The 27338-nt window shown below is 35.7% G+C and overlaps 1 protein-coding gene across 4 annotated transcripts in view; it reads right to left on the minus strand.

Annotated features, from left to right (window-relative positions):
- Positions 1-11039, minus strand: part of EPHA6 (EPH receptor A6) — an 877027-nt gene extending 865988 nt beyond the window's left edge. For all 4 annotated transcript variants that reach the window (XM_067739161.1, XM_067739159.1, XM_067739160.1 and 1 more), the window contains exon 1: positions 9397-11039. In XM_067739161.1, coding sequence (XP_067595262.1) covers positions 9397-9775 — 379 coding nt within the window. In that variant the 5' untranslated portion in view covers positions 9776-11039. The remainder of the gene's footprint in view (positions 1-9396) is intronic.
- Between the last annotated feature and the right edge of the window lie 16299 nt (positions 11040-27338).

Below are 27338 nucleotides of genomic sequence, written 5' to 3' on the forward strand. Positions count from 1 at the left end.
CACTTATTTTAAAACATGCTAAGCAATACGTTATACCAACAATATGCACTTCTGAAATTCTGTTTCTTTTTCAGATAGAAGTTAGGATCTCTTTCTGACTGCTCCCTCATTAAATTGAACATGTAAAACAGCCAAGGAAACAGGGTAGTTTCCTCATTAAATGTTCTAGTGTTATGAAATTGTTGTGGCTACTGCAGTCTTGGGGTTTTTTGTTGTTGTTGATCAGACATTATAATTGTTAACAAGTGGACTAATGCATAGATTTTATTTAATTTTAGAAACTGACAAAAGTCTTATGATTTTGTGCAATGCTGTTAGTTTGCTCAACTCTTTCCTGTCACACATAATGGCAACTACTAATTATTTTCACTTGCATTCACAGTTTAAATGTTGTCTAAGTATACTTTAAATCCAGAAGGAGAGTGAAAGGAAATTTTCAGGATTTTTTTTTTTAAAGAGATTTAGCTAACGTTGTCTGTCATCAGGACATTTCTATACTTGCAGAGATAAGGCTCTAACCCACGACATTGTTATATATGTGTGTGTGTGTATATATATATATATATATATATATATATATATATATAAAAAACAAGAGAGACTTCTTAACCAATTAGGTTCATTTTAAAAATAGTACCATAATTCAGTTTTTCTCTCCCTATTTTTCTTTCATTTTGCATGTTTATAGCTACTTAGCTACTGTATTATATTTTAAAATAAACTTCAGTTGTCTTAGATATCAATTTTTAGAATAACATTCATTGGCCACTACATAGTTTAATTTTCTAATTAAATGTTTAATTTTAATTATTTTAGCAATATTAAAGTATCATAGCAATATAAGGAACAAATTTCTTCCTTTAAAAGTAAAAATTAAGGTGATATTGAGATATATTTCAACTCATATTTGGAGGCAATCATTTTAATTAGTTTTAGATAATTCTTATTTGGAATACATATTAATGTAATACCTTTTTATTTCCTAGTCATCAAAGGTAGGAAAGTTTTCATATATTGATTTTCTTAAATCATGTGTAAGTACTTTTCCTTATTCTATACATTATACCCTATGTTCTATACAAGAATGTGTTTCTCTTTGCAAGGCTCATGTACCACCAATATGAGTATTATAATAATAATCTGAAAGAATACATAATTATCCTACTGTTATGTTATTAGTAAGTTAACATAAGTAAATAAATTACGTACATAAATATCCCATATATCCACAGATACCTAACATTGTAAGAATAATACATAACTAATTCTACCTCCTGAACATTCAGTTTCTAAGGAGATGTTATATCTTCTATGATCAAAAAGTTAAGTACAACTGAAGTTATAAAATGAAATAGAAGGAATGGGGTGATTTTTCATTTATATCCAGCAAGTTCAGATCATCAAACAGGCCAACAGCTAGAGGACACAGCAGTATCCTGGGAAAGTAGCTGAATCTATTTTTCAGTACATGGACTGAAAATACATACTTTCATCCCAGTTCCCACTCCAAAGCTTAATTAAAAGGTATGCTTGCTGCTATCTGAAACTGCAGAAACTAGCTTCTTCACCATTAACCATAGTTTTTAATAATAAATCCACCTTAAATAAACACACCATAAAAAGCTCGTCTAACATCCTTCAAACAAAATCTCCCTCTACCTGTCAGTCCATGGAAAGCCATTACAGATGTGAAATATTTATATTTTCTACGCATGGTTGTATTTTTAAATGCATATTTATGTTTACTTTTCATGTAATTAAATAGAATATATGCCCACCCATAAAACTAATATTAGAAGATCCTTGTGAAGCAATTTTACAAATAAACCACATGAAAGTGTTAGTAGTATTACTTTAGCCCCTTCCTTCTCTCCCTCATGATCTCATTTACTGTAAAATTCTTTATCTCATAAAAATCATCAAGTAATTAAAGAGTAAATATCAATTACTCAAGGATATATAACATCAACAGAGAAGACTGATTTTCTAAGGAACAGAGATTGTATGATAATCACTGTTGTAGACTTAGAACCTAGCATAATGCCTGACACAGGGAGATTCTTAATATGTGACTGTTGAGTGACTTATTTTTTTAACTTTGAGATAAACTGTAATGAAATAATAGAAATTACTTTCAAATAAGTGGTACATAAATATATTGAGAATTGAGCAACAGTACTTGTTACATGTTACCATATAACAAATGTGTTTTTAAAGTTTTTCTAATTAATTTTGGATCTAATTTTAAGAAAACAGAAAATTTTCCTGCCAGACTTGGAAAGAGACTGGAAACGCTTCACTGGATCATATATTCTGGGAGGGAAAGTTCTCCTTGAATTCTTATATATGGTAAGTACACTGCCTATCAAATAGTAGGCCTCTGATAAATATCTGTTTGAAGAACGAATGTTTTCACTCAGTTCTAGAATATTTATCATTGAAAAACAAAATTGTATATCCCATAAGAAGTCAATGTTTACTGAAAGGAAATCACTATAAAATATCAATAGTAGGGCTTCCCTGGTGGCGCAGTGGTTGAGAGTCCACCTGCCGATGCAGGGGACACGGGTTCGTGCCCCGGTCCGGGAAGATCCCACATGCCGCGGAGCGGCTGGGCCCGTGAGCCATGGCCGCTGAGCCTGCGCGTCCAGAGCCTGTGCTCCGCAACGGGAGAGGCCACAACAGTGAGAGGCCTGCATACCGCAAAAAAAAAGAAAAAAAAAAAAAAAATATATATATATATATATATCAATAGTATTCTCCAGAACATTCTAAGCACTAAAGTAAAATATAAGATTTACAATGTTTGAATATTTATATTTAAGAATATTTAGAAATGTTTAAATGAAGCATTTCCAGAGTATGAATTTTCTAAACATATACAAAGTATATATGACTAAGTTAGGAATTTTTATGATTCTATTTAATGATTACATTCATAAATTATTATTATAATGCAACTCACTGTAATGAATAATAACTGGTCAGGGAAATTTTTTAAATTACATGCAATATACTGTTGTTTAGTGGAGAGCCTAATAGTTTCTTCCCTCATCTTAAGATCTCATTTTCTGGATCTCTTATAGGCTTTCTGAACGGGTATTTGTTTCTCTTCATTGAAACAAAATGCAGAGATAAAAGAAGACTAATAGAAAATATGTGAAACACGCTTATTTGATATCTAGTATCACTTACATTTTTGTTTTCAGTAACAGTAATCTGATCATAACAAAGATGAACAAAACTGGTGCATAAGCCAAACTTCCAAATATTGCTCTATATTTTAATAGACTCTGTTGGATTACCATATTGCTTTGTGAAGATGTCTCCGTCCATGTGTGCCATTATCCACTCTGACAAAAAACAACTATATATGGAAAGTTGTCATGTCAAAAATGCATTAAAAAATTTCATTTGTTGATCCAATATGAGTGTACAATGTTATGTACAATGGTTTGAAATAGTAAAACTGTTAAGATTATATTTTAAATCATAGTCTGAGCTGAATAGAGTGGAAAGTGGGCCTCACCCCACCCCTCCTATACTCTGTCAATTATCAATTATAAGCAAGGTCGTTTTTACGGGGAGTAATGGAAAATTTTTTCAGCCCTTTGGAAAAGAAGTGATATGTTGAATATCTACATTTATTTTTCTGTAATGATAAGATGATCCCATAATCCTAACTCCAAAATGTATCTCAAATCCATCTTCTCCCCATCTCACTACCACCACTCTAGCCAGGCCACCATACCCCACCCCCCAGGTAACTGCAACAGACTCCTAATTCTACTCTTGCCATCTTCCAATCATCTCTTTGCTCACTAGCCATAACGCTCTTAAAATGAAAAATGGTTAAAATCTCTCAATAGCTTCCCATTTTACCTAGGATAATATTAAAACCCAGTTCCTTTCCATGGCTTGTTTTCTTCTCTGTGGTATCTGGTTCCTCACTATCTTTCAAACCTTACTTTGTGCTAAATCTCTTCCTTGCTCAGTAAGGTCCAGTCACACTGGACTTACTTCTTCAAACGTGTCAAGCTCATTTCCCTTCAAGGTCACTGACCAGGCAATTCCCTTTACCTAGAATGCACTCCTTCCCATTCTGTACAATTAGCTCTTTCTCATCCTTGAGAATGTGGCTTACATGTCACCTCCCAGATAGGCCTTTCCAACCATCACATTTAAAATAGCAGGTCCCTCCTTTTATTTGCTCAGTGCCTGTATTCTTTCCTGCACAGCATATAGTTTCATTTACTTAAATATTTTTTTGTCAGTCTCCCTTACTAGAAAATAAATTCCATGAGGGCATTTATAAAGTCTGCCTTACTTATTCTTTTTCTCTTCATCATCTAAATATTAAACTCGAAAACACAGTACTCAATAAAATAAGGCAAAAGTTGAGGTAATATAATTTCCATTTTTTAAAGAACTAATGTCAGTCTAATGAAATTGCAAGTTGATCAGAACACTATAGATGTAGTATATTAAATTATGTTGCACAATTTTTATATGTATGATATAATATATATAATATTTATTTTAAAATAACACTGTGGATGTATAAACAATTTTTTTTTTTTTTCCGGTACACGGGCCTCTCACTGTTGTGGCCTCTCCCGTTGCGGAGCACAGGCTCCGGACGCGCAGGCTCAGCGGCCATAGTTCACGGGCCCAGCCGCTCCGTGGCATGTGGGATCTTCCCGGACTGGGGCACGAACCCGTGTCCCCTGCATTGGCAGGCGGACTCTCAACCACTGCGCCACCAGGGAAGCCCTGTATAAACAATTTAATCCTTCTGTACAAATTTAGTTTGATTACATGATTGACAAAGTACACTGAACAAAGTCAATCCCTTTTCATTACTTAACTATATGTACTGATCTCCACCATATTTATACTCCCAAGAAATGTTGAGTCAAGAACACAATGAAGAAACTTCTATTACTTTGGGGGTTCAGTTGACTATGTACACTGTAAAATAAGATCTGTTCTCTCGCCATTTAGGACAAATGAAATATATAGTCAGAAGTACTCATATGTGTGAAAAGAAAAGAATGAAAGAGAAAGATTGAGATATGGTGCTTGTCATAGGGAAAGAGGATTGGTGGAAGGAAATACAAGAAATCTATGATGCCTTTTGCACTTACGTTATTTATACCAGCAGTGATTAGTGAAGAAGGGAATTTCAACTCTAGTATTTTTCTCAATATTTAATTTTGTAACATAAAAGTAATACAAATTCCTTATTAGAAAAGTTGAAAATATTAAAAATGTAAAATGATGTTATTTAACCACTAATTTTAGATATATATTTCCCCCTTGGGAAAATCTCAATTAAAACTGCTTTATTCATGTTATTCCTAGTTTGAAGAAGAGATCCTTAAAGAACAATGTATAATTTTTGTGTAAGAAAAAATTTTTAGACAGTGTTATCCCAAACCCAGAGCAAAAAACATTTAGGTGATCAATGCATATCAATGATATTTTATATTTCTATTTTAAACACTAATCATAATGACTAATTACACAATGGCTTATTTCAATTTGTAAATGCATAATAAAATTGCATTCTAGGTTGTTTTTATACTTATGGTAAATAAGAAAACATGAGATTACAATCTGCACCTTTACAACTATAGTTTATTGCTGAAAATAAATTTTATATAAGTGAAAGGTCTTTTAGATATATTCTTTATAAATCATTCAGTTTTCCTTATTTAACACAACGTTAAATATTTTCAGTAAAGTTCACTCTTGACCTTTCCGAAAATATTTCAATTCCTCCCCTCCAATAAATATTAGAACAACAGACTTATAGTTTGTGAACAACACTTATGGAAGTTCAACTAATTTGGGGCTATGAATTTTATTAAGCAGATATTTTTCTGCTCACCTGTGTTCACCTGTATTTACACACAACTTAGTGTATTTTACACTCAATTCATTCAAATTAATAAATTCAATGAAACTAATGATTCAGACTACTGTTTTCCTTGTTTATTTCATTTGTCACTAAATTTCCTGGGTGCAGGAGAAAGATCAATTCACACAATCTTGGTAGTAAAATGAGCTCTCTAGACTCTCATATTCAAACCATATTTTGATTTAATATATTATTTGAGTATTGATTATTTTGGGAAACATGAGTCACACCCTGAGAGATGCATCAACTCTTAGACTAAAGCAGAGTAATCTCTGAATTAATGGATCCCTGGTGGCTACTAACCACTGTTATTGATACACCTGGTTACTTACATATGAAACAAGATTGTATTTTATATTCTCCTAAGTATCCTACTAGTACGGAAATAAAAGTTTACATATATTAAGAGAGTAAAATCTGTTATTTTTACATAAAAATTACCAACACGAAATAAATACTATGGTTTTAAATAGAGGGAAAACTAATGGAATAAGAGAAATCTGAGTACAAATCATGCTTTCACTTACTTAATCAGATGAAGTGATCTAGGAAGCAACTCTGCTTTTTGATGGATTCAAGGAGGTTTGGGTAACAGGAAAAGAGAGTCAAACTGATTTGTCTTTATAGTGCAGAGCTTCACAGCAGTTAAAAAAACAAGAGAAGAGATGCTTCCTGTACTCAAGTTACTCTTAGCACCATCTTAAGCACCAGGTTAAAAATGAGGTAGTTCACTTTTTTGATAGTTTTACTATGCCTACGTATGGAAAACTAGGAAATGGGAAGAGGGTGATTCCTTCATTCAACCATGAAAGATTTTATATGATTTGGTAAAAATAGATAAATAACATTAAAAAGTTTACCTTGTGAATATCCTTAATGAGAAGGCAAATTAAATAAAAATGAAATTTTACCCTCCATAACAAATTTTAAAAATAAAACATGAATTCCATTAGCTCTTAGGATGAAAAGTTACTAGGAAAATGAATACGATATCCTTAAAATTAACTATTCATCATATTACTGATGTTTATTATTATGTGTAAAATCTGATTTATATTTTACATTAGTATTTCTATATTGTGTACATACTATAATAATTCTGTAATACCTCATGTTTTCAATGTTTACAAATTGGTAAGATATGTTGATTCATGTCATCTATTTATGAAGCTACAAATAAGAAAATATCCCCCAAGTGTTCATAAAAATAACATTTTGAAGTTCCACATTTTATTAACTATTAGCATGATGATTTCAGTATTCGAAAATTATCTCAAAGTATTATTAGGCATAATTTCTAATCACTATGACTTTAGGCTGTAAAAAGCATTTTATGAGGAATCATTTGTGTCTGATGAAAAAAATCTGAGCATATTTTCTCTATAATCTTCTGTTGAAGAACTCCTCTAAATTTTACCCAACTTAGCCTTTAGGCACTATATTAGCCAAGTGTAATGCATAGCCTGTGTTTTCAGTATGTTAGTGCAAGTTCAAATTAAGAGTTTTAGGAGACTACCTTTACTTATCTTATTTAATTGTTGGGTAAACTGAGTAATACTAACACTGTTAAGCTAACTTATAAAAACACACATAAATTACATATAATTGGTAAATATTTTAGTTAAAATGTCTTTTAAAAGTATGAGAAAGTCATTAAAATAGATAAAAATTACTGCAAAATGTTAACAAACAACTTCTCTATGTCCTTAAATTTAATATGAATAGCTGAAATGTCATATTTTAACATTTGACACATTTTGGTAGAATGGCACTTTAGTCATGTGAAGAGTGTAACATGTGTTTTATTTATGTTGGTATCCTCAGGGCCTTGGATGGTTACCAGCACTTAATGAAAAAATATATGTTGTTTTAGGGAAATGATTGCAAGGAAATAACTGTTAAAATATCTCTAGTAAACTTTACTTCAAAGTATACATCTCTTTAGTAGCCCTAGACACATGTGATACAACATAAATGTCTGATCTTCCAATTATTAAAAATTTCCTCTCTCCTTTCAATGAAAAGGTCAAATAATTACGTTATTTTTAACAATCTTCTATTTTCAGAGGTAGATTAAGTAACTACCCCTTTGATATTTAATGCCAATATTCCTTGAAAACAAATAAGGGATGTGTTTGAAGGTATACACCGCCATAGGAGAGTATGGCACTATAGGTGGTACTCATATGATACATCCTCACAGGCATGATGGTTGTGTAGGATTTTCAAATTGACATATGCATTTGTGATTGCAATTTGGCAGGTCAAAAAAAAAAAGAGAAAGAATTAGAAAAACATGTCAAAAGTACCAGTTGTATAAATGAGAACAACTGAATACTGATTCTGAATAATTCTAACAAATTGGTCATACATGTTGATAACAAAGAAGAAGGCTGTGTTGTTTTGCCTTCTCTCTCAACCTTCTCACCCTCGCAAAAACAGTGCACACTTTCATGTCATCTGACCTCCATTTATATACCTGCAAATTATTTCGAAGCCTTATATGTTGAATGGTAACTATAATTGAAGTTGTATATTTGAAGTATTTGTAAAAGTGTGACATAACAGGTAACATTGGTAGTTATCACAGTGCCAGTGAGAGCATCAAGCCAGGTACATGCTGGAAAACTTTTACGGTTGTTCATCTCTTAGTCTAGGAGGATTTAGATTATGCAGGTGATGTTTTTTATAGATCCTTAAATATTCATAGCAGAAATCCAATGAGATATGTCTCATAAAGATTGTTGGATAGAAGGCAAGAAAATGTTCAAAAATTCTCAGTGCTTTCCATTCAGTAAACCACACTTTCACTTTTCACACACTATTCATCTTCACTTTACCACTTTACCTGACTTTATAAATAGGATATTCACAACTTGTTAATTCACACCTAACACTTATCCCCCCGGCCCCTTTGGGCATCTGGGCTAGAAATAATTCAGAATAATTTCCAACAAGTCTATGTTCGGTCTGGATGGGGTAAAGGGGTTGCAGCTGGGCGAGGGCGGCTTAGTTTACCGAAGGCAAAAGGCTAGTATTTGGCCAGAGGCTACAGCGAGAGCGATCTGCTTTCTTGAAGGCATGTGGGAGATACCTACATGTTACCGTGCTGTGAGCAACCGCAGAGAGCCAGAAGTCTCCATTAAGCCTGTGCCACAGAGCCTGACCTCCAGCGCAGACCGCGCAGCGGGGAGCGGGCCCGCGGCCGCCAGGGCTGGGACCCAACTGCTGCTGATGCTCACGCATCCGTTTAAAGACACTTGGAAGCAGAAGGAACCGGAATTCGTGAGGTCGCCGGCCCCGGCCGATGTGGACAGGGCGCTCTGGGGAGGGGACACCCTCTACCCCCTTGTGTAGAGAGCCCGGAGAAGCCTACCCCGGGACAAAGTTACCTGCAGAAGGCGACCAATGCATCGGTCCTCAGAGCACCCGCCTCCTCCCGCCCCCTCTCGCTTCTGCGCCCCGTCCCTTACCTTGGTTGTTGGAGACGTGACTGCAGTCGCCCGGCCAAGCTGTCAGCAGAGGCAAGAAGAAACCAAATTGCAAAAGAAATTCCCGGACTTCGCTACCCCCCATGGCTCTCCCCGGCTCTCTTCTCCCCCTTAAAGAGAAGTGGCAGCAGCGCAGCCAGGTGTTCCGCGTAGGGTACGGGTCCCGGTCCACGTCTTCTTCCTCCTCCTCTTCCTCCTCCACCCGGCCCACAGAGGGTGTCCCGGGGCGCCCCCCGCGCGAGGCCCCGGGGGCAGGGCACGAAGGTCCAGGCTGCCCAGGGGCAGGCGCAGCTGCTTCGGAGGAGGACGCTGCCTGAGGCGCCAGGGAGCTCCTGGCGGCTGTAGGCGAGCGGAATTGCATCCACCGCCGTGTCCCGCTCGCGCGAGGACTATTCTCTTGGGCCCGGGAGAGCGTGCGCGCAGGAGCTAGCTCTGGCTGTAGTTTGGGGGAGGGGAACGAGGGGGCGGGGGAGGGCGCCTCACGGCCGGAAGCGGGGGAGGGACGAGGACCAGGTGCGGCGGGTAGCTCCTGCAGCTCTGACGGCCCGAGCGCCTCTCCGGACTGAAGTGGACTCTTGCAGAGCCAAAAGCAACGAGGGCACAGCAGCTGTGAAGCGGGCGGGGGCCGCGGGAACTTTCCTCCGGCCAGTGCGGCGCGAGCCGAACGACTGAAAAGGCTCTGCGGGGCCACGAGCTGTGCGAGCGAGCTACCGAGCTGCGCCCTCAGCCCCTCGCCTAGGTGGCGACGGCACCGACCCGCAGAGCAGACACTTCCAGCTCGGCCGCGTCTGCGCCGCGCTTCGGCCTCGAGAACCGCTTCCCCGGCATCTCTGAGGCCGCACTTAGTCCCCCAAGCACTTTGCTCCCCATTTCGCGGCAGCAGCGTCCAGCGTTTTAGGGCTAGTCAGCTCCCAACACGGCTACCCCCGACTTCTCTACATTTCTCCCGCCAGAGGGGGGCGAGTGCTGTGGCAAACGCACCGGGTCCGGGATGAGCTTGGCGGTGGCGGACCAGCCTGACCACTCCTCAGCACGGGTCGCCCAAACTTGCCCAGTAGGGCGAGAGCCTCAGCTTTGCGGCCGCCTCCGCTGCTAGTCCTAGGAGAGCGAAGGAAGAGAGCAAGCAGCAGAGGAGAGTCACATCAGGCTGGATAGGGACGGGTGCCTGGCACCACGGCTCACTGAGGTCTTCTCGTCGCCGTGCGGCCGTGACTTCGCAGTGGAGGTCACGAGCATTGTCGCAGCCGTGGGCGCTGGGATTCCGGGGGCCCGGACCGCCTGCAGCGTGGCGGCGTCGGACCTCGCGCTCAGAGAACCCACGGGCTGAGCGGTGCGTGGCCACATCCACAGCGGCGCCGAGTGCCTGCGAGTGAACAGCTCTCTCCGCGCACCCTCAAGCCGCCCCCTCTCGGCGCCCACTCCCTCCCAGCGCTCGGGTCGGTGGGAAGCCGTGGCGGCCCGCTGCCTGCTGGGACTACGCGGCCCTCGCCCCCCAAGGTTGGGAGTAGGGGCCGGGCAACACAGGTGCTAACAGGGTGGGGTCTCAGCGCGCTTGGCCCTCACGCTCTCGCCCCGCGGCCTAGGCGGGCCTAGAGGGCAGGGCTCGAGCTGCGAGCGCAGCTGAGCTCCGCCAAGACTCGCGCTCTGCCCTCCTGACAGCCGCCGCTCGGATGCTGCCAGTTCGGCGCTAGAGGGGGTTAGTCGACAAGAAAAATGCCTCGCTGCTCTCAGGTGGAAGAAGCTCATCACGCGGAAGGAGGAATGCGCTCAGGTTATACTTCACGCGTTTGTGAAGGGCGCGCCAAGGAACCCGTGTCACTATCGTGGGGGTTCTGTAATACATTTTTGCTGTTATTATTATCATCGTTTTATTTCTTGAAAAGATTTAGGGTATTACAGTCGAGTGAGGTCGAAAAGCCCTCCTCAAAACTCATCAGAATGTTTTGAAGAAAAATTTATGGCAATGGAGAAAAGTGAACCGAGAAGAGAAAACAGCGATATTGTAAAGAGTAGAGGATATTTTCCTTCCATAGGGCAGAGGGAGGGAAATGGCACAGTGGCGAGATTTGGGAAAGGAGTAAATGAAGGAGCAAAGGGTCGGCGTTCGACGCTTACAGAATTCTGGAGGAGAAAGCAGCCTTCCATTCGACGCGTTTCAGCGCTGCTATGTTTGTGTCACATACAGTAGAAGTGGTTTCAGTTATCGCATTATAGTCAGTTGGAGGAAAAGAGAAGGAGAGCAAAAGATGCCGCACGTCTAAGTCAGCTACAAAAAGAGAAATGTGAAATGCCAGTGATTTTGAGACTGAGGAAGGTTTCCGATTGGTGACTGTGCTTCCACTTTCATTAGGAATTCAAACACTGCCTCTCTTTAAACGTGTCCACGCTAATTTAAATGTATGCAAATCACTTCTGAAAAGATAACCAAGTATGGAGTTTATATATTAGATTTAAAGGAGTAAAATCTGATTTTGCGACTGATATTACCACTCTTACAGATATTGACTGGTCAATATCATTTGCAATATGCTTTTGCAAAGTCAGTTTACAATTTATAAACTGTAAAATTAAAAGACTACGTTATAATATAAATCATTATGCTTAAATAAGAGTTCTTAAAAGCGTTTGATGATTCAATATACTAATGTTTTGATTCGAAATAATCTTATTTACTGTCAAAGAATATCTTTTCATGACCTTTTTATAATTAAATTTGAATTCCTTATGTTTAAATGTTTAAATTCACTTACAGTGGATAGTTTTATAGATGTCATTAACAACTCACTAAGAGAAAAATTTTGGCCAAAGAAGACACTCCTTATAAATGCCAAAAATATGCTATATTCTGTTAAACTGAAGGAATGTATAATACTATTTATTAACTTAGAAATGTAAACTATGTTAATCTATTTCTAAACTTCTAGTTTTTAAATTAACTAAACTTACAAGAATTTTTGAATGGAATACCACTAAAAAGAAGTTGTTTCCCCCAAAAACCCTAGAGTAAAAATATTTTACTATCAAAATTTTAACTTAAATTCTGATATTTTGCTTGAGTATTGCATCTTAGAGACTATATTGTAAAGAGAACATCATGGAGATTCTTTTAAAATTGGGCTGCTAGAAGGAAAAGGCTCTAATGAATGGAAGGAAGGAAGGAAGGAAGGAAGGAAGGAAGGAAGTAAAGATGGAAGGATAGAGGGAAAAGAGAAAGAGTAAAAAAAGAAAACCTAAGATTTATTTCTAGGATTCACACTTATTTCTAAATCATGATACAATATTTCCAATTATGGTACAATTTCCAAATTAAGGTACAATATCATGGTACAAATAAACTGGTATTTACTTCAGAGTAACAATAAGAGCTGAGTAACCTGGATTTGTATCCTCACCCCCACCTAAAAATTCACCTACAATTCACAATTTTTGTTTGTTTAAATAAATCATTGTCAGGCATGACATAATATATTACTTACCTGGTCAGATAATTGAAAGTCATAATCTGATTTTCGTTTTTAAGAAAATAAATAATTACAAGATTTTTCTAAATATTAAAATAAAACATACTTCATGTTTTAGATACTGTTTTTTGCATGTGTAGAATATAATGGCCTTTTAAAAACTCATCTCAAAGAAGATGTTTTGAAATGAATCTTCTTGATCTTTGACTAGAGTGAGATTCCATGGGTTTGACATGATTATCAATTTCAAAACAAGATTGTAAATAGAATTACCATAACCATCTGACCATTTGTGTTATACATTTTATATTTATATATACACATACATACGTAATGTGTATATGCATATTCATTCTAAAATATTTGTTGAGCTCTTTTTAACGCTCAGAAGAGTTAATGGTGATATGAGTAAAAATAATTTGTTTTCAAAAAGTAACTTTTTATTTAAAATATAGTCATGGTTACCTTATGTGAGCTAGAAGCAACTGCACTTAACAGAAATGTACTCCCTTTTTGATTTTCTAGCAGTGTTGATATATTTGCTGACATGTGACAGTTTCAAAATTATAAGCCATTCAATGAACCAGATGTAATATTCACGTAGATTTATCTGCACTTGTCTGTTTGAATCATACCTATATTCAGAAAAGCATTCATGTCTAATTTTTCAGTACTATATTTTTCAGAATTCTTCTGTATTCTCTAAGACCATTGTTTTTCATGATATATGTGGTCTGGATTCAGGTAAGAATGATTAAATTTTTATTAAATAAAGAGTATATGACACTAAAAACTAGTCTAAGCTTTCATTTATAGCAGAAATAATAGTACTCACAAATACTATTTGCTTTTTAAATGATGAGAAACTTAACCTGCAATTAATTCCTTTGAGAAAAAAAAGGAAGGATTATAATGTTTAATACTGAGCATATTTCAAGGCTTGAGAAAGTCCTAAGTATTTTATTTTGGTAAAAGAGTAAATTAATCCACTTAAATCTATAATTTGTGTCCTCTAAGGTCAAGATAGAAGCAACATGAGTAAAAAGAATATTGATCCACAAGTATGTCAAAAGTTTAGGCCTAAAATATTCATTTTTACTTAGAATAGGTATCATTAAGTCTTTTTTGTTAATATAAAATTTAGAGACATGCTCTAAACAGTATTATTGTTTTCATTTCATCACCGTTAAATATAAATTAATTAAATGATTGTATGTTTTAGCATGCATACAGCTAAAGTAAAAAAAAAAAAATCCACAAAGTCAAATATATGTAGTTAATTTGAGGCCCTTTGCTTTAAGCGAATGAAGCACATACACTATTTACTTTGGCAAATTTTCTTTGATATTAGAAGGTAGTTAATATTTTTCTGGAAGAAGATATTCAAAACAGTGCTGGATACTGTATTGTTAGCACGTCGAATCTTAAAAACCTCACAGAAAAAAAGCAACATGAGGCCTCATAAGACATGAAGACATGGTTTATTCTGCTGTCATATTGCATTTTCTTCTTATATTGTATGGTATTTTATAGTAAAAGAAAAATATATATATTACATATATCGTGTACATATCTTATATATGTAATACGCATTGTGAGTGTATTTTAATTCAGTGAAAACATACTCTCTAGTACTTTTCTAATTCAGTAACAATTTACTAAGCAAGATTTTCCTGTGCATTTGTGCTGAGCATTATGGGGAAGGTACAACAATTATTTGGATTTAGTTCCTAACAATCGGAAGTTTATATTGTATTAAAGGGCACAGACATATGAATTATTCCAATACAAACATTGTATATTATCCCATAATGGAGTTCCAAATAATTGCAGTTATGTAAGAGGAGAGGAATCACACCCTCACCCTCTAAGGAATGAATCTCTACAGTTACTATTTTGGCTTGAGTTAAACTTACTCCTGGTATGAATTGATTCTGAAAGCTAGTGCATGAACTTTTATTATATCAAGTATAATAAAGTACTAAAGGTTATGCAAAATGGCCAAATAATTCTACTAGATTCAAGTAACTTACAATTTTTAAATGAAATATACTTAATAGTCTGTGTGACATCAGGTATCCACAAAAAATTATTTTAACTAAATTATGTAGAGAATTTTTAATAATATATTTAAATTTATTTTATTTTTACTGGTGATATATTATTTATCTTTCATGCCCCAGAATGATCAGCTGTGTCAAAACAACTTTTTTTGATTGAATTAGAATAAATACCATTAAATATCATATTCTAATTACCAAACAAGGAACAACTAATGAAAGAAGTAAAACTATCTTTAAAACAATCCTTTATATGTTGAAATCTGCATGATTATTTCCATCATAATGAATAAGATAATATCACAGGACTGGTGCTATTAATTTCTCTTCAAGTATTCAAATTAGCCTATCAAAATAAACTTAGTATTTATTTAGTGCGCTATAGTGCACTATATCTTAGTGTACTAAGACACTTTTAGCCCTGCTTCGGGAAAAGGTAAAGCTAGGTTTTGCAATAAAAATACTTTGGTATGTCAAATAGTTAAATTTATAAATAATATTATCCATATTAATAACCATTCTCACTTAAACATTTTAATTATTTTTGTATGAATAATGCAAAACATTATTTTACTACAATCAAAATGGAGATAAATTAAAAGTGTCAGATAAAGAGAAGTGATTCCTTAATTACCTCTTAAGCTGGATTTTGTGGGTAAGTTTCTTTTTATAAAAATGTTTTCTATAATATTTCAGTTTAGTTTGAAATCAGCTACCATGTTTGCATTTTTGACGTTCTCTTGGTTTTTTGTTGTTGTTGTTGTATATTAAACGATTAAAAAATAAAAGAACAGGTCTTGACTGACATATCATTATATTTCCAAGTGAGCTTTAACAACCCAGAAAACTTAATATACCTAATATTTACCTTTTAAGTCAGGGGTTCTATATCATTTTAATCATAGTGTGTTTCTTTACCATGGCTGTTAACATGTTTACATGGAAGATAAACATTTCTTAATATATCCTTATAATTATCTGGTAATTGCAAATTCTATATAACTCACTTATACCAATCCTTTGATAATCAGCATATGGTTCTTCCTATCCTTGCCTAACTTTGAAACACATTCCAATCTCCCCAAGGACCTCGAAAAATCTAAAGAGCAGAGAACGTTTCTTTTAAATCTCTACAAAAAAATGTGCTAAATAATTTGTGTTTAAATACTAATAATATTTATCTTTTAGGTCAAATTTACCATCTTTATTAACTTTTTTCGTAAAGAATAATCTAATACTTACATTTTTCAACTGTAAACAAGTATGTAGTTGCCCTTTTTCTATTTGTTAAAGATTATTAAATACTTGAGTCATTTTAACTTTATAAAGTGTTATATATGAATAATAATTAATACATACATGTTGTGCCTATTGTGAGTTGTTGGGGAAATGGTCTTTCACTCCTTGGGGAACTTAACCCCACTACAGAGTCCATGTGAGACTTCTCTAGTATTTCAGTGTTAAATTCCATTCCTGGTTCATAGTATTGGAAGTATACTGAAGCTCACAGTATTTGGAATTCGATTGTAATATATTTTCTATTTTTACAGGTAAAAATAAAATTTTCTAAATTAGTGGGAAAAAAACAAACAAATGCTAGCTTGACTTAGATTAGTTTTAATATATAGTCAAAGACTTTTCTTGATTTACTTGCTCCTGATACATTTTGCATCATGGTTTGAAATATATAAGAAATGGGAAGAATATTCAAGCTTGTTTTTGAGTATTTTTATCCAATGGAAAAAAATAAGGAAGTTCCTTGCTTATGGAGAATATGTACAATTTTAAAATAAATATTAAGTGTATATGTTATTTATCTATAACAAAGCTATATGTTAATACTGCCTTATAGAACTTATTGCAATACTAAAAATGTTGTATATAATTCCTGTTCAATACAGTCACCACTAGCCACATTCACATGTAGCTTTTAAGTGTTTGTCACTAGTGTGACTGGGGAACTGAATTTTTTTGTTAATTTTATTAAATTTAAAATTAATTAGCCATGTGTGGCTTCGTCTAGTACGTGTGTGTGTGCATGCATATTATAGTTTTATTTCCAATACTTCCACTTCCATGTTGATAATGGGGGGAAATAAGAAAGGGATTTGAAAACCATGTAAACACACAATACAACCTTCTACAAGAACAGCTAATTTTTACTCTAAGAATTCTGTTACACACAGTCATGTTTTTCATCAACAAAAATGAAGCTCACTTTGAACAATAACTTTACTACTGCATGGGTTTACACAGTCTTCAAAGCTAGCCTGATATGATGTGCCTTTTGCATATTGCTCTGAGTTAGTCAGAAGACATTAAAAGTAGTCGCTCTGATAGAAACTTTATTAAAAATCATTTCAATTCTGAGTAGAATTACTTGGCTAACATGCCTAATCATGGATGCTAAACTTTTTTAAATGGTTCAGGAGCTGCCACCACCCTGCTATGCCCACTATGTCTGTTGTACCATCCTGGGTTCTACAAAACTACAACGACCTGAAAGACTCAATAACAGCAGTAGAGGTTCCAAAACTAATATCCCTACCCAGAGATTTGTCAAAGAAACAGCAAGATTTTTCCATTTAGATGCTAGTATTTATCTTTGTTTTATGTTTTGTTTTGTTTTTGACTTTTAAATTTACATGTAAAAATATTGTCAGGATCTCATTTTTATTTTAGTACATTTTTTTTAAATGTGAGGTTTCACAGGAAAGCTGGAGAATGTTTACCACTGTTTTATTAATATTGTCCTAAAATTTGTCACTTGATGATATCCTTTATAACTTTAATTTGGCATAAGAACCAAAGTAAAAAAAAAAAAAAGAAAGAAAATCCAATAAAAATGTTGTCATCTCTTAAATAAATCTTATAATAAAATAAAAAGTATTAATTTTTATATTTCTTAGCAAAATGTTATATAGTATTTATTGTACTGTGTGCCAGACACTGTTCCAAGTATAAATATTCACTTCAGATTATAATTTCAAATACTATTCACAAATAGGAATTCAATTACTCCTCAAAGCAACACTCTGAAGTAGTTGCTGTTATTATCATTATTTTATAGGTTAGAAAGCTGAAACACAGAACTGGCCCATAGTCACCCATCTGGTAAGTAGTAAAGCAGGGATGTGAACCCAAGCAGTCTGGCTCCAAAAGCTGTATCTTTCATTGTTATGCTGCCTCTCCTGTATCTCTGAATGTTCACTCAAATATACACAAGCATATGCATGTGTAGTTTGCATACATCTGTGTACGTATCTATGAAAAATTTATCTAATTCTATGAAATTAAGCTTAGGTCATAGAATCTTTTCAGTGAGTCTTCTTCCCAGCTGTGACTAAGTTCCCAAATGACCTCATTCTTCATTCTCAAGGCCCAACATTTACACATTTGTTACTCTTGCCTGTCACCTACAAATTGGCACTTGCCTTTGGCACTTGCCATCTACCTCTATAAGGATTAAATTATGAGTCGCTGCAGCTGCTGACCTTCAACAGTCCCTGAAAGGAGTTCAGGGTAGAGATCAGGAATGAGACACTCTGTGCTCTGGGAAAAACTTGCAGAACAGGTCTTCAGATAGTTAGATATTTTCAGGAGAAGATTTTATGAGCCTAATTCTTGCATCTCCTCTTATCTAAAAAAGCACTAAAATTCTTCATGGTGATTTCTGCTCTTCCTGACTAACAGTAACCTCCATGAGACTAGCAGCAACCTTCTGCCAAAAATATGTGCTTGATTTCATGTATTCCCCCTTCACCAAAATCACATGTATACTGACCTTCCCCACTACCTCTTGGGAGCAGACTCTCAGAGCTATCTGAAATGTTGTCTCCTGGGCTATAGTCCTCATTTTACCCCCAAAAAACTTAACTCACAATTGTCACATTGTACATTTTTTTTTCAGTTGACATGCCAAATACTTTTTGTCTTAAAATCGTTCTCTTAAATGACACCTGTCTCCCAATGCTACTAGCTCACATTTATTCAACAATTATGTTATGCATTGCACGCAGAGCATCTTTTCAGGGCACTGAGTATTAGAGTGATGAACAAAACAGACAAAAATGTGCTTACATAGAACTTACACTCTAGTGTTCATATGTTTAAAATGCTTATCATGTGTCTCACTCTAAGTGCATTATACATGCTAGGTCATCTAATATTCACAGCCCTATGAGGTAGATACTCTTTTTGTACCCATTTTGCAAGTGATGAAGCCAAAACATATAGAATACATAATAATAAGAGGCAGAAGCAGTGATACTTACATTTTAAAGAGTGTTCTGTCTGCTCTTTGTAATGCAGGTAAGAATATAAGCACAGAGAAGAATAAGAGGCTTGGGCAATAATTCTGGAGTGAGATAATAGTGGTTTGTCCTAGGGTGCTGACAGGAAGGGAGAAGTGAATGGATTTTCCATATATTTTGAAGGTGGAATGGATAGGACTTCCTACTGATTTGGATGGTGGTTCACGCTATCTTGTTAGTGATGAGAAATGGCTCTAGTGCCTAATTATATATATAACAAATTTACGTTTTTTTTAAAAAAACCTATTCAAACCATAAACTGAGCTATTGAAGAAGGCTTTGAAGCTATGTTTCTATATTTTGAACTATATATTTTCAGAAGGGAAAGTCATTTTGTGCATTCTTAAATGGTACCTAGATTCTGCTCCTATTCTTCTTCTAGAAAATAGTAATAGTAATGTATCAATATTTGTTCATCTACTGTAATAAGTGTACCATCTATTGATGCACTAATGCAAAATTTTAATAATAGGAGAAATTATATGCCAGGGCTCAGGGATAAATAGAAACTCTCTGTATTTTTTGTACAATTTTTCTGTTAACCTAAAACTGCTCTAAAAAATAAAGTCTGTTTTTAAAAAATAGCATTGTTACTTGTCTCTGGGAAATATTTTTTCTATTATTTATATTGTCTCATTTTTATTTGTTTTATATCCCTGGTATATTATTATATAGAACTGGACCTCCTGGTTTGATTTTCTCAAGTCAATTAATCCTTTTTCTATTTGGTCAAGTTTTAGCAGTCAGGCTACTTAGACTCCAATCCATCCTCTTATCAGAATAATTAATTCTTTACTCTGAGAGAAACAAAACCCATTTTAAGAACCCTTATCCACTCCAGAAATTCAATTCTATTTCTTTAGAAGTAGGCTCTTGAAATTGTCCTGGGTCATATATTGCTGTCCTTGGTCATTCTATGGGCATAGTATAAAGTCTGTCTCTGGAGCCCCACAGGAAGAATACCTCTCACTTCTGGTCCAGACTTCTATGGATGCTGTATACTGTGTGTAACAAATATTAAAATTGATGTTTTGACACTAACCTGATACCAAGATACAGCAAAGCCAGATTATTACGTGCATTTACAAAGGAACACTACAAGAATCCACTCCATGTCCCCTTGACCCAGCTGTTAGAAAAAGGATTAGGGCTTAAAGGAGAAGGATTTTGAAAAAACTTCTGTGAAAAAATCTGTTGCCTTACTGAAAAAATAAAATGGTGGTACAAGTTGAGGAAGATCCATCAGATTACTTAAAGCTCAAAATGTATTTGCTGCATATGGAAGACATAGGAGGCTGATGCATGATTCACTCTTGATATACCTTTTTTTTTTTTTTTACTGCCTGTACCTTAGTGGCATAAAACAAACATTTTATTTTACTCAGGACTCAGGGGGGACAGGAATTCAGACAGGGCACAGCATGGAACAGGACTCATCTCTGTTTCACAACGTCTGAGGCCTCAGCTTGGAAGAGTCAATGGCTGTGGATGACTCAAGGCTTCCAAACATGTCAGGTAGTTGATGCTGGCTGGGACCATCACTTAGGACTTCTATACTTGATACCCCTCCATGTGGTCTAGGCTTCCTCAGAGAACAACGGCCCTACATCTTGGGGAGGTATATGAATATTACATTGTAAGAAGAGCATGTTTGCTGGAAGATCTTGTGGCCACTTTAGAAAGCCTAACTAATCTGTAAAATTAAGAAAGAGATGCTGCAATGGGAGCAGCCTGAACCTCAATTTGTTGGGCAAAGAATGAGTGGGACATATGAGAATGAATATTCCATCAGGTCATTTTTTTTTTTTTTTTTTTGCGGTACACGGGCCTCTCACTGTTGTGGCCTCTCCCATTGCGGAGCACAGGCTCTGGGCGCGCAGGCTCAGCGGCCATGGCTCACGGGCCCAGCCGCTCCGCGGCATGTGGGATCTTCCCGGATCGGGGCACGAACCCGTGTCCCCTGCATCGGCAGGCGGACTCTCAACCACTGCGTCACCAGGGAAGCCCTCCATCAGGTCATTTTGAATTCAGTTTCATAGGGACAGTAAAATACTGAGGAACTTCAGTAGTAAAAACAGGAGCTATGTCATCAGGAAAATGCAAATTAAAACAACAATGAAATACTACCACACACCTATCAGAATGGCCAAAACCCAGAATACCAATGACACCAAATACTGGTGAGGATGTGGAGCAACAGGAGCTCTCATTCAGTGCTGGTGGGAATGCAAAATGGTGTACTTTTGAAGACAGTCTGGTGGTTTCTTACAAAACTAAGCATACTCTTACCATACAAGCCAGTGGACCTTGGTATTTACTCAAAGGAGTTGAGTCTTTATCCACACAAAACCCCACACACTGATGTTTGTAGCCGCTTTACTCATAATTGCCAAAACTGAGAAACAACCAAGATTTCCTGAAGTAGATGAATGGATAAACTGTGGTACGTCCAGACAATGGAGTATTATTCAGTGCTAAAAAGAAATAAGCTGTTAAGTCATGAAAAAACATGGATAAACTTTAAATGCATATTACTAAGTGAAAGCAGCCAATCTGAAAAGGCTATGTACTGTATGATTCCAACTATATGACATGCTGGAAAGGGCGAAACTACGGAGGCAATAAAAAGGTCAGTGGTTGCCAGGGATTGGGGGTGGGGAGGGATGAATAGATGGGACACAGAGGATTTTCGGGCAGTGAGAACACTCTATATGATATTACAATGATGGATACATACCATTATACACTTATCAAAACCCATAGAACATACAACATCAAGAGTGAACCATAGTGTAAACTATGGACTTTGGAGAATAATGATTCTCAATGTAAGTCCATCAGTTGTAAAAAATGTACCACTTTGGTGAGGGACATTGATAGTGGGGGAAGCTATGTGTGTTTGGGGGCAGGGGGTATATGAGAAATCTCTGTACCTCAATTTTGTTGTGAACCTAAAACTGCTCTTAAAAAATAAACTTAAGAACAAAACAAAAAAAAACAGGAGGTAAACACTAGGTTTGTAGAGAATGTGGAATATCATAAGGGTCCAACAGGTATAGAAATGCACCTTCTCAGTTCAAAGGAATGAAAATTTCAGTCACAGACAAAAATATCTGAAATTTTTCCAATAGCAGCTCATGAGAAAGAAAAAGAAAGTCAGTGTTAAACCCCTGCCAGAACCAGAAACAGAGAAGCCACCCAATTCAAGTAAAATTCTTCCTATTCTTTTATATCTCTTCTCTCCCCTGGTGGACCAAACCACAGCTAGAGTAGAAAGCCTTGAATATGAAGAAAGTAGAGATCAACTATACCACTGAACATTAAAGCAGGTAGACTTCTTCAGGACTAACATAGAAGTAGAGTTGAAGGAGAAGAGAAATGTTTTAAGAAATCATACTCTTGAGTTAGTGTTTAATTAGTATTTTGATAGATATCCTGTATTCTAAATAGAGTCTATGATTATGAGGTTAAGTGACTATCCGTTGCCTAAAACAGTATACGGTACTCATAGGATATGTCCAAATTTATATCCAAGGCTGGGGAGGATTTCCTTCCCCACTGGAAAAAAATGTTAAGGGACACGAAGAAATCAAAACAGGTTTTCAATTAGGTGACATTCTATGAGTCATATGTTTAACACACCAGTTACATGTGGCTTACTTTGATCACGTCTATTAGTCTTCCAGAAATCCACCCATACTTCTGTCTGGTTAATGGCCTGCTAATAGTACTTCTATGAAATTACACACTTTTATTCCTTACTACTAGTAAGGACAGAAAACATGCAACCTCAGATGAACCTCAATCCCAGAGAAATACCCAGTGTCAGATTAATAGAGAATATTGAATACGAGGCTTGCCAACCAATTTTGTTTCAAATTGTAGTAACTTTTTCAGAAGTGAAATTTCTGCCCTCATCTTGCTAGTTTTCTGTTGAAATCCTTGCCTCACACACAATCTCCTTCCAGATTAGGTAACTCCTTGTAGGACAATAGTAACTAATTCTAGGTGATAACTGATTCACATGTATTCAAGGCATTGCTTTGTACCAGAGTTGATTTAGGAAATATGAAATGGAGCACTAGAAGACTATCCAAAGCAATTTAAAAGTTACTGTTTCTGAGGATTCATGCAACTGGTTTGGAAAATGAAATTTCCTAATGGCTAAAGTGAGTCATTTGGCATTTGTGGGAATGCTTTGAATTTTAGTAGAAAAACATTCTGTTAATATTATACCAATAAAAGAATAAGATAAAATATTAACTAAATAGTCCTATAAGTTCATAGTTATTGCAATACTAATTTGAATTTTAAGGGTAGATAAATTTGTTTATAATTAATAAGAGGGAAAATATTAGCATGAAAAAATAAGAATATTTGTAGGTGTATGAAATGGCAAGAATGCTGACAATACTTCTAAAGGACAATTCTAATAGGCTTGCTTATCAAAAACATTTTCTTGTAGAGAAACTTGCTGTTCTTAGTAATGACTGATAAGACCCCTGAACCCAAATAATGGGAACCATAAGATATTGTGATTTTCCCTCAATGTTTGGAAGATTAACACATTAATATGGACAGCAGATCTTCAAGACAACTAGGCAAACGCAGTATTGATGTGACTGAATGTATTGTTGCTTGCTGGGAGCTGTGTAAAATATGATGGAGTTTTTCTTAAAATACTGGTGTAACAAAAGCTCTCTGGGAAATACAACACAATTACACTTCATGTTATTTCCAGCTTTATACCAGAGAAAGCATTCAGATAAACTTAGCAGAATATGATAAATAAAAACCTTATGTGCATAAAGGGATGTTCATCTATCTATTTTTAATATATGCATGTATGGAATATATGTTTAATATATCTTTTTTCAATGACAGTTTTAGGTCCACTAATAATCACATTGACAGTCTTGTTTCAATTGAAAATAAGTAGTCAATAGTGAAAATGCAAAATTAAGACAAGTACAATGACAATAGCTATGATTAATTGATTTCTGTTCATTTCTGTTATATATATGAAAAAAGCAATATTGAGGTTCTTTAAAATGAAAGTCAACGGAATATAATAATTTATTTTTAAAATCCAAAGGATAAATTCACATTTACTGAGTTCTTTAGAGTGAAACTTGTGGGTGGGGGTACATCTAAATAATTTACACACTTAAACAGATTCAAAATTATTTATTGACGAAGGTTTTGCTGTGATGTGTCTCCTCTAAAGCATTCTCATGCAGTCTTGAGATGAGTTTTCATCCATGTGAGAATACTGGTGGAACCTCTTCGGGTACATAATGTCCAAAGATGGCTGCTATCAATTCCTTCCTCCTGGAATACTCATACTCTTCCTCACATCAAGAGATGGAGTTTAATTCCCCATCCTCTTGAATTTAGCCTAATTGTACTAACTTGTTTGAACCACTAGAGGGCAGTGAAAGTGACATCTTGGGACATCTGAGAAGCCTTTCATTTTCTTCCTGGGCTCCTTGGAATGCTTGGGATTCTGCCTCTTGGAACATGACCTACCATGCTATAAGGAACCCGAGCCCCGTGGAGTGGCCATTGTAGGTGTGTTCAACTGGAAGCAGATGATGCTTCAGTTCAATTGTAAGCATTCAGTTGGAAGCAGATGATGCTGCTTTCTTTTTTCTCTTTTTTTTGCGGTACGCGGGCCTCCCACTGTTGTGGCCTCTCCCGTTGCGGAGCGCAGGCTCAGCGGCCATGGCTCACGGGCCCAGCCGCTCCGCGGCATGTGGGATCTTCCCGGACCGGGGCACGAACCCGTGTCCCCTGCATCGGCAGGTGGACTCTCAACCACTGTGCCACCAGGGAAGTCCTATACAGTGTTTTTATCCTGAAACTGTGTTGCATTTTGCCAAATGCTTTTTCTGTGTCTATTGAAGTGATAATGTGGTTTTTGTCCTCTATTAAAATGGTAGATAAATTCAATTGATTCCCAGATTTTAAACTAACTTGGTATTCCTGGGATAAATCCCACTAGTCATAGTGTGTAATTCTTTTTATATGTTGTTAAATTTGGTTTGCAAATAAATTGTTGAGGAATTTTGCCACTATATTCATAAGAGATATTGGCTTACAGTGTTTTTTTCCTGTGATATCTTTGTCTGCTTTAGGGTTTAGAGAAATAGTGGTCTCATAATGTCAGTTGGGAAGTGTTCTCTCTTCTATTTATTGGAAGAGTTTGTAAAGGATTATTAATAATTCTTCTTTAAAAATTTGGTAGCATTCACCAGTGAAGCCATTTGTGACTGGGCTTGTCTTGTGGGAAGTTTTTATTCAATCTCTTCACTTGTTATAGGTTTATTCAGATAGTTTGTTTTTTTCTTGAGGCAGTTTCTCCAATTTGGGTCTTTCTAGGAATTTGCCTGTTTCCTCTGTTATCTAATTTGTTGGCATACACTAGTTCAGATTGCCTCATAGTCCTTTTTATTTCTTTAAGATTAGTACTAATGTCCTCTATTTCATTCCTGTTTTTAGTAATGTGAATCTTCTCCTTCCCCCCACCCCTTGGTCAGTCTAGCTAAAGATTTGTCAATTTTATTGACCTTTTCAAAGAACCAACTTTTGGTTTTATTGATTTTATCTATTGTTTTTCTATACTCTATTTCATTCATATCTGCTCTAATCCTTCCATCTATGTGTTTTAAGTTTAGTTTACTCTTCTTTTTCCAGTAAGTTGAGGTAGAACACTTTTATTTTTAGCTATTTCATATGGGTGTTTCAGCTATAAATATTGCTCTAAGCAGTCTGTTAGCCACATTCAATAAATATTGATGTGTTTTAATTTCTATTCATCTCAATGCATTTTATGGTTTCTCTTTTGATTTCTTTCTTTGATGCAGCTGTCATTTAGGAGTGTGTTGCTTAATTTTCACATATTTGATTTCCCCAATTTTCTTCTGTTATTGTTTTGAATTTTATCTCATTGTGGTTGAAGAACAACTTTATATGTTTTCAATTCTTTTAAATTTATTGAGGTTTTTCCTTTATGGCCTAGCATATGAAATGTTCCATGTTTACTTGAGAAGAATGTAAATTCTGCTGTTGTTTTTAGGTGTCTGATAGGTCTAACTGGTTTATAGAGTTGTTCAAATATTCTCTTTTCTTATTGTTCATCTGCATCATTTTTCTGGCCATTATTGAAAGTGGGATATTAAAGTCTCCAACTGTCTATTTGTTCCTACAATTCTGTCAGTTTTTGCTTCTTGCTTCATATATTTTGAGGCAGTGGTATTAGGTGTATTTTTCATTGTTATATCTTCCTTATGAATTGACACTTATCGTTATAAAATACCTCTTTTTATCTCTATTAACACCTTTTCCCTTAAAGTTTATTTTATCTGATATTAGTATAGCCACTCCAGCTTTGTTATGGTGGTTGTTTGCACGATATATCTTTTTTTATAACCTGTTTCTTTCAACTATTCATAGCTTTAAATCTAAAGGATCTCTCTTGTAAACAGGATATACTTGGATTTCTTTATCCAGTCTGACAACCTGTCTTTTGATTGTTTAATCCATTCATATTTAATGTTACAAGTGATATAGTTGAATTTATGTCCACTATTTTACATTTTGTTTTGTCTATGTCTCATGTCTTTTTCTGTTCCTCTGTTGTTCTTTAGCATTGAGACTATTTTCTACTGTAACATTTTTATTCTTTTATTGATTTAAAAAATATTTTTTGAGTTATTTTCTTAGAAGTTATTTCCTTTGTATGGAATTTATTTCTACAAAAGGATCTTTTTAATGTCCCAAGCTTTTTGGGCTACATCAAACAACGTTGCCAATAAAATTAACACATGTATACAATCAATTCAAATATTCACAGATTTTGGTGGCTAATGTATTCATGAGGGACTGAAATTTTTTAATGGATCCACATGCTTTTGTTTGCACAGATGTATTTTTTATACATTCTTTTTTATATTATTTTCCATTATGGTTTATTGCAGGATATTGCATATAGTTCCCTGTGCTATACAGTAGGACATTGTTGTTTATTCATTCTATATATAATAGTTTGCATTGCACAGAAGTATTATAACCAACTTTATATTATTTAA

This window comes from Pseudorca crassidens, chromosome 5, assembly GCF_039906515.1.
Source record: "Pseudorca crassidens isolate mPseCra1 chromosome 5, mPseCra1.hap1, whole genome shotgun sequence".
Lineage (NCBI taxonomy): Eukaryota > Metazoa > Chordata > Mammalia > Artiodactyla > Delphinidae > Pseudorca > Pseudorca crassidens.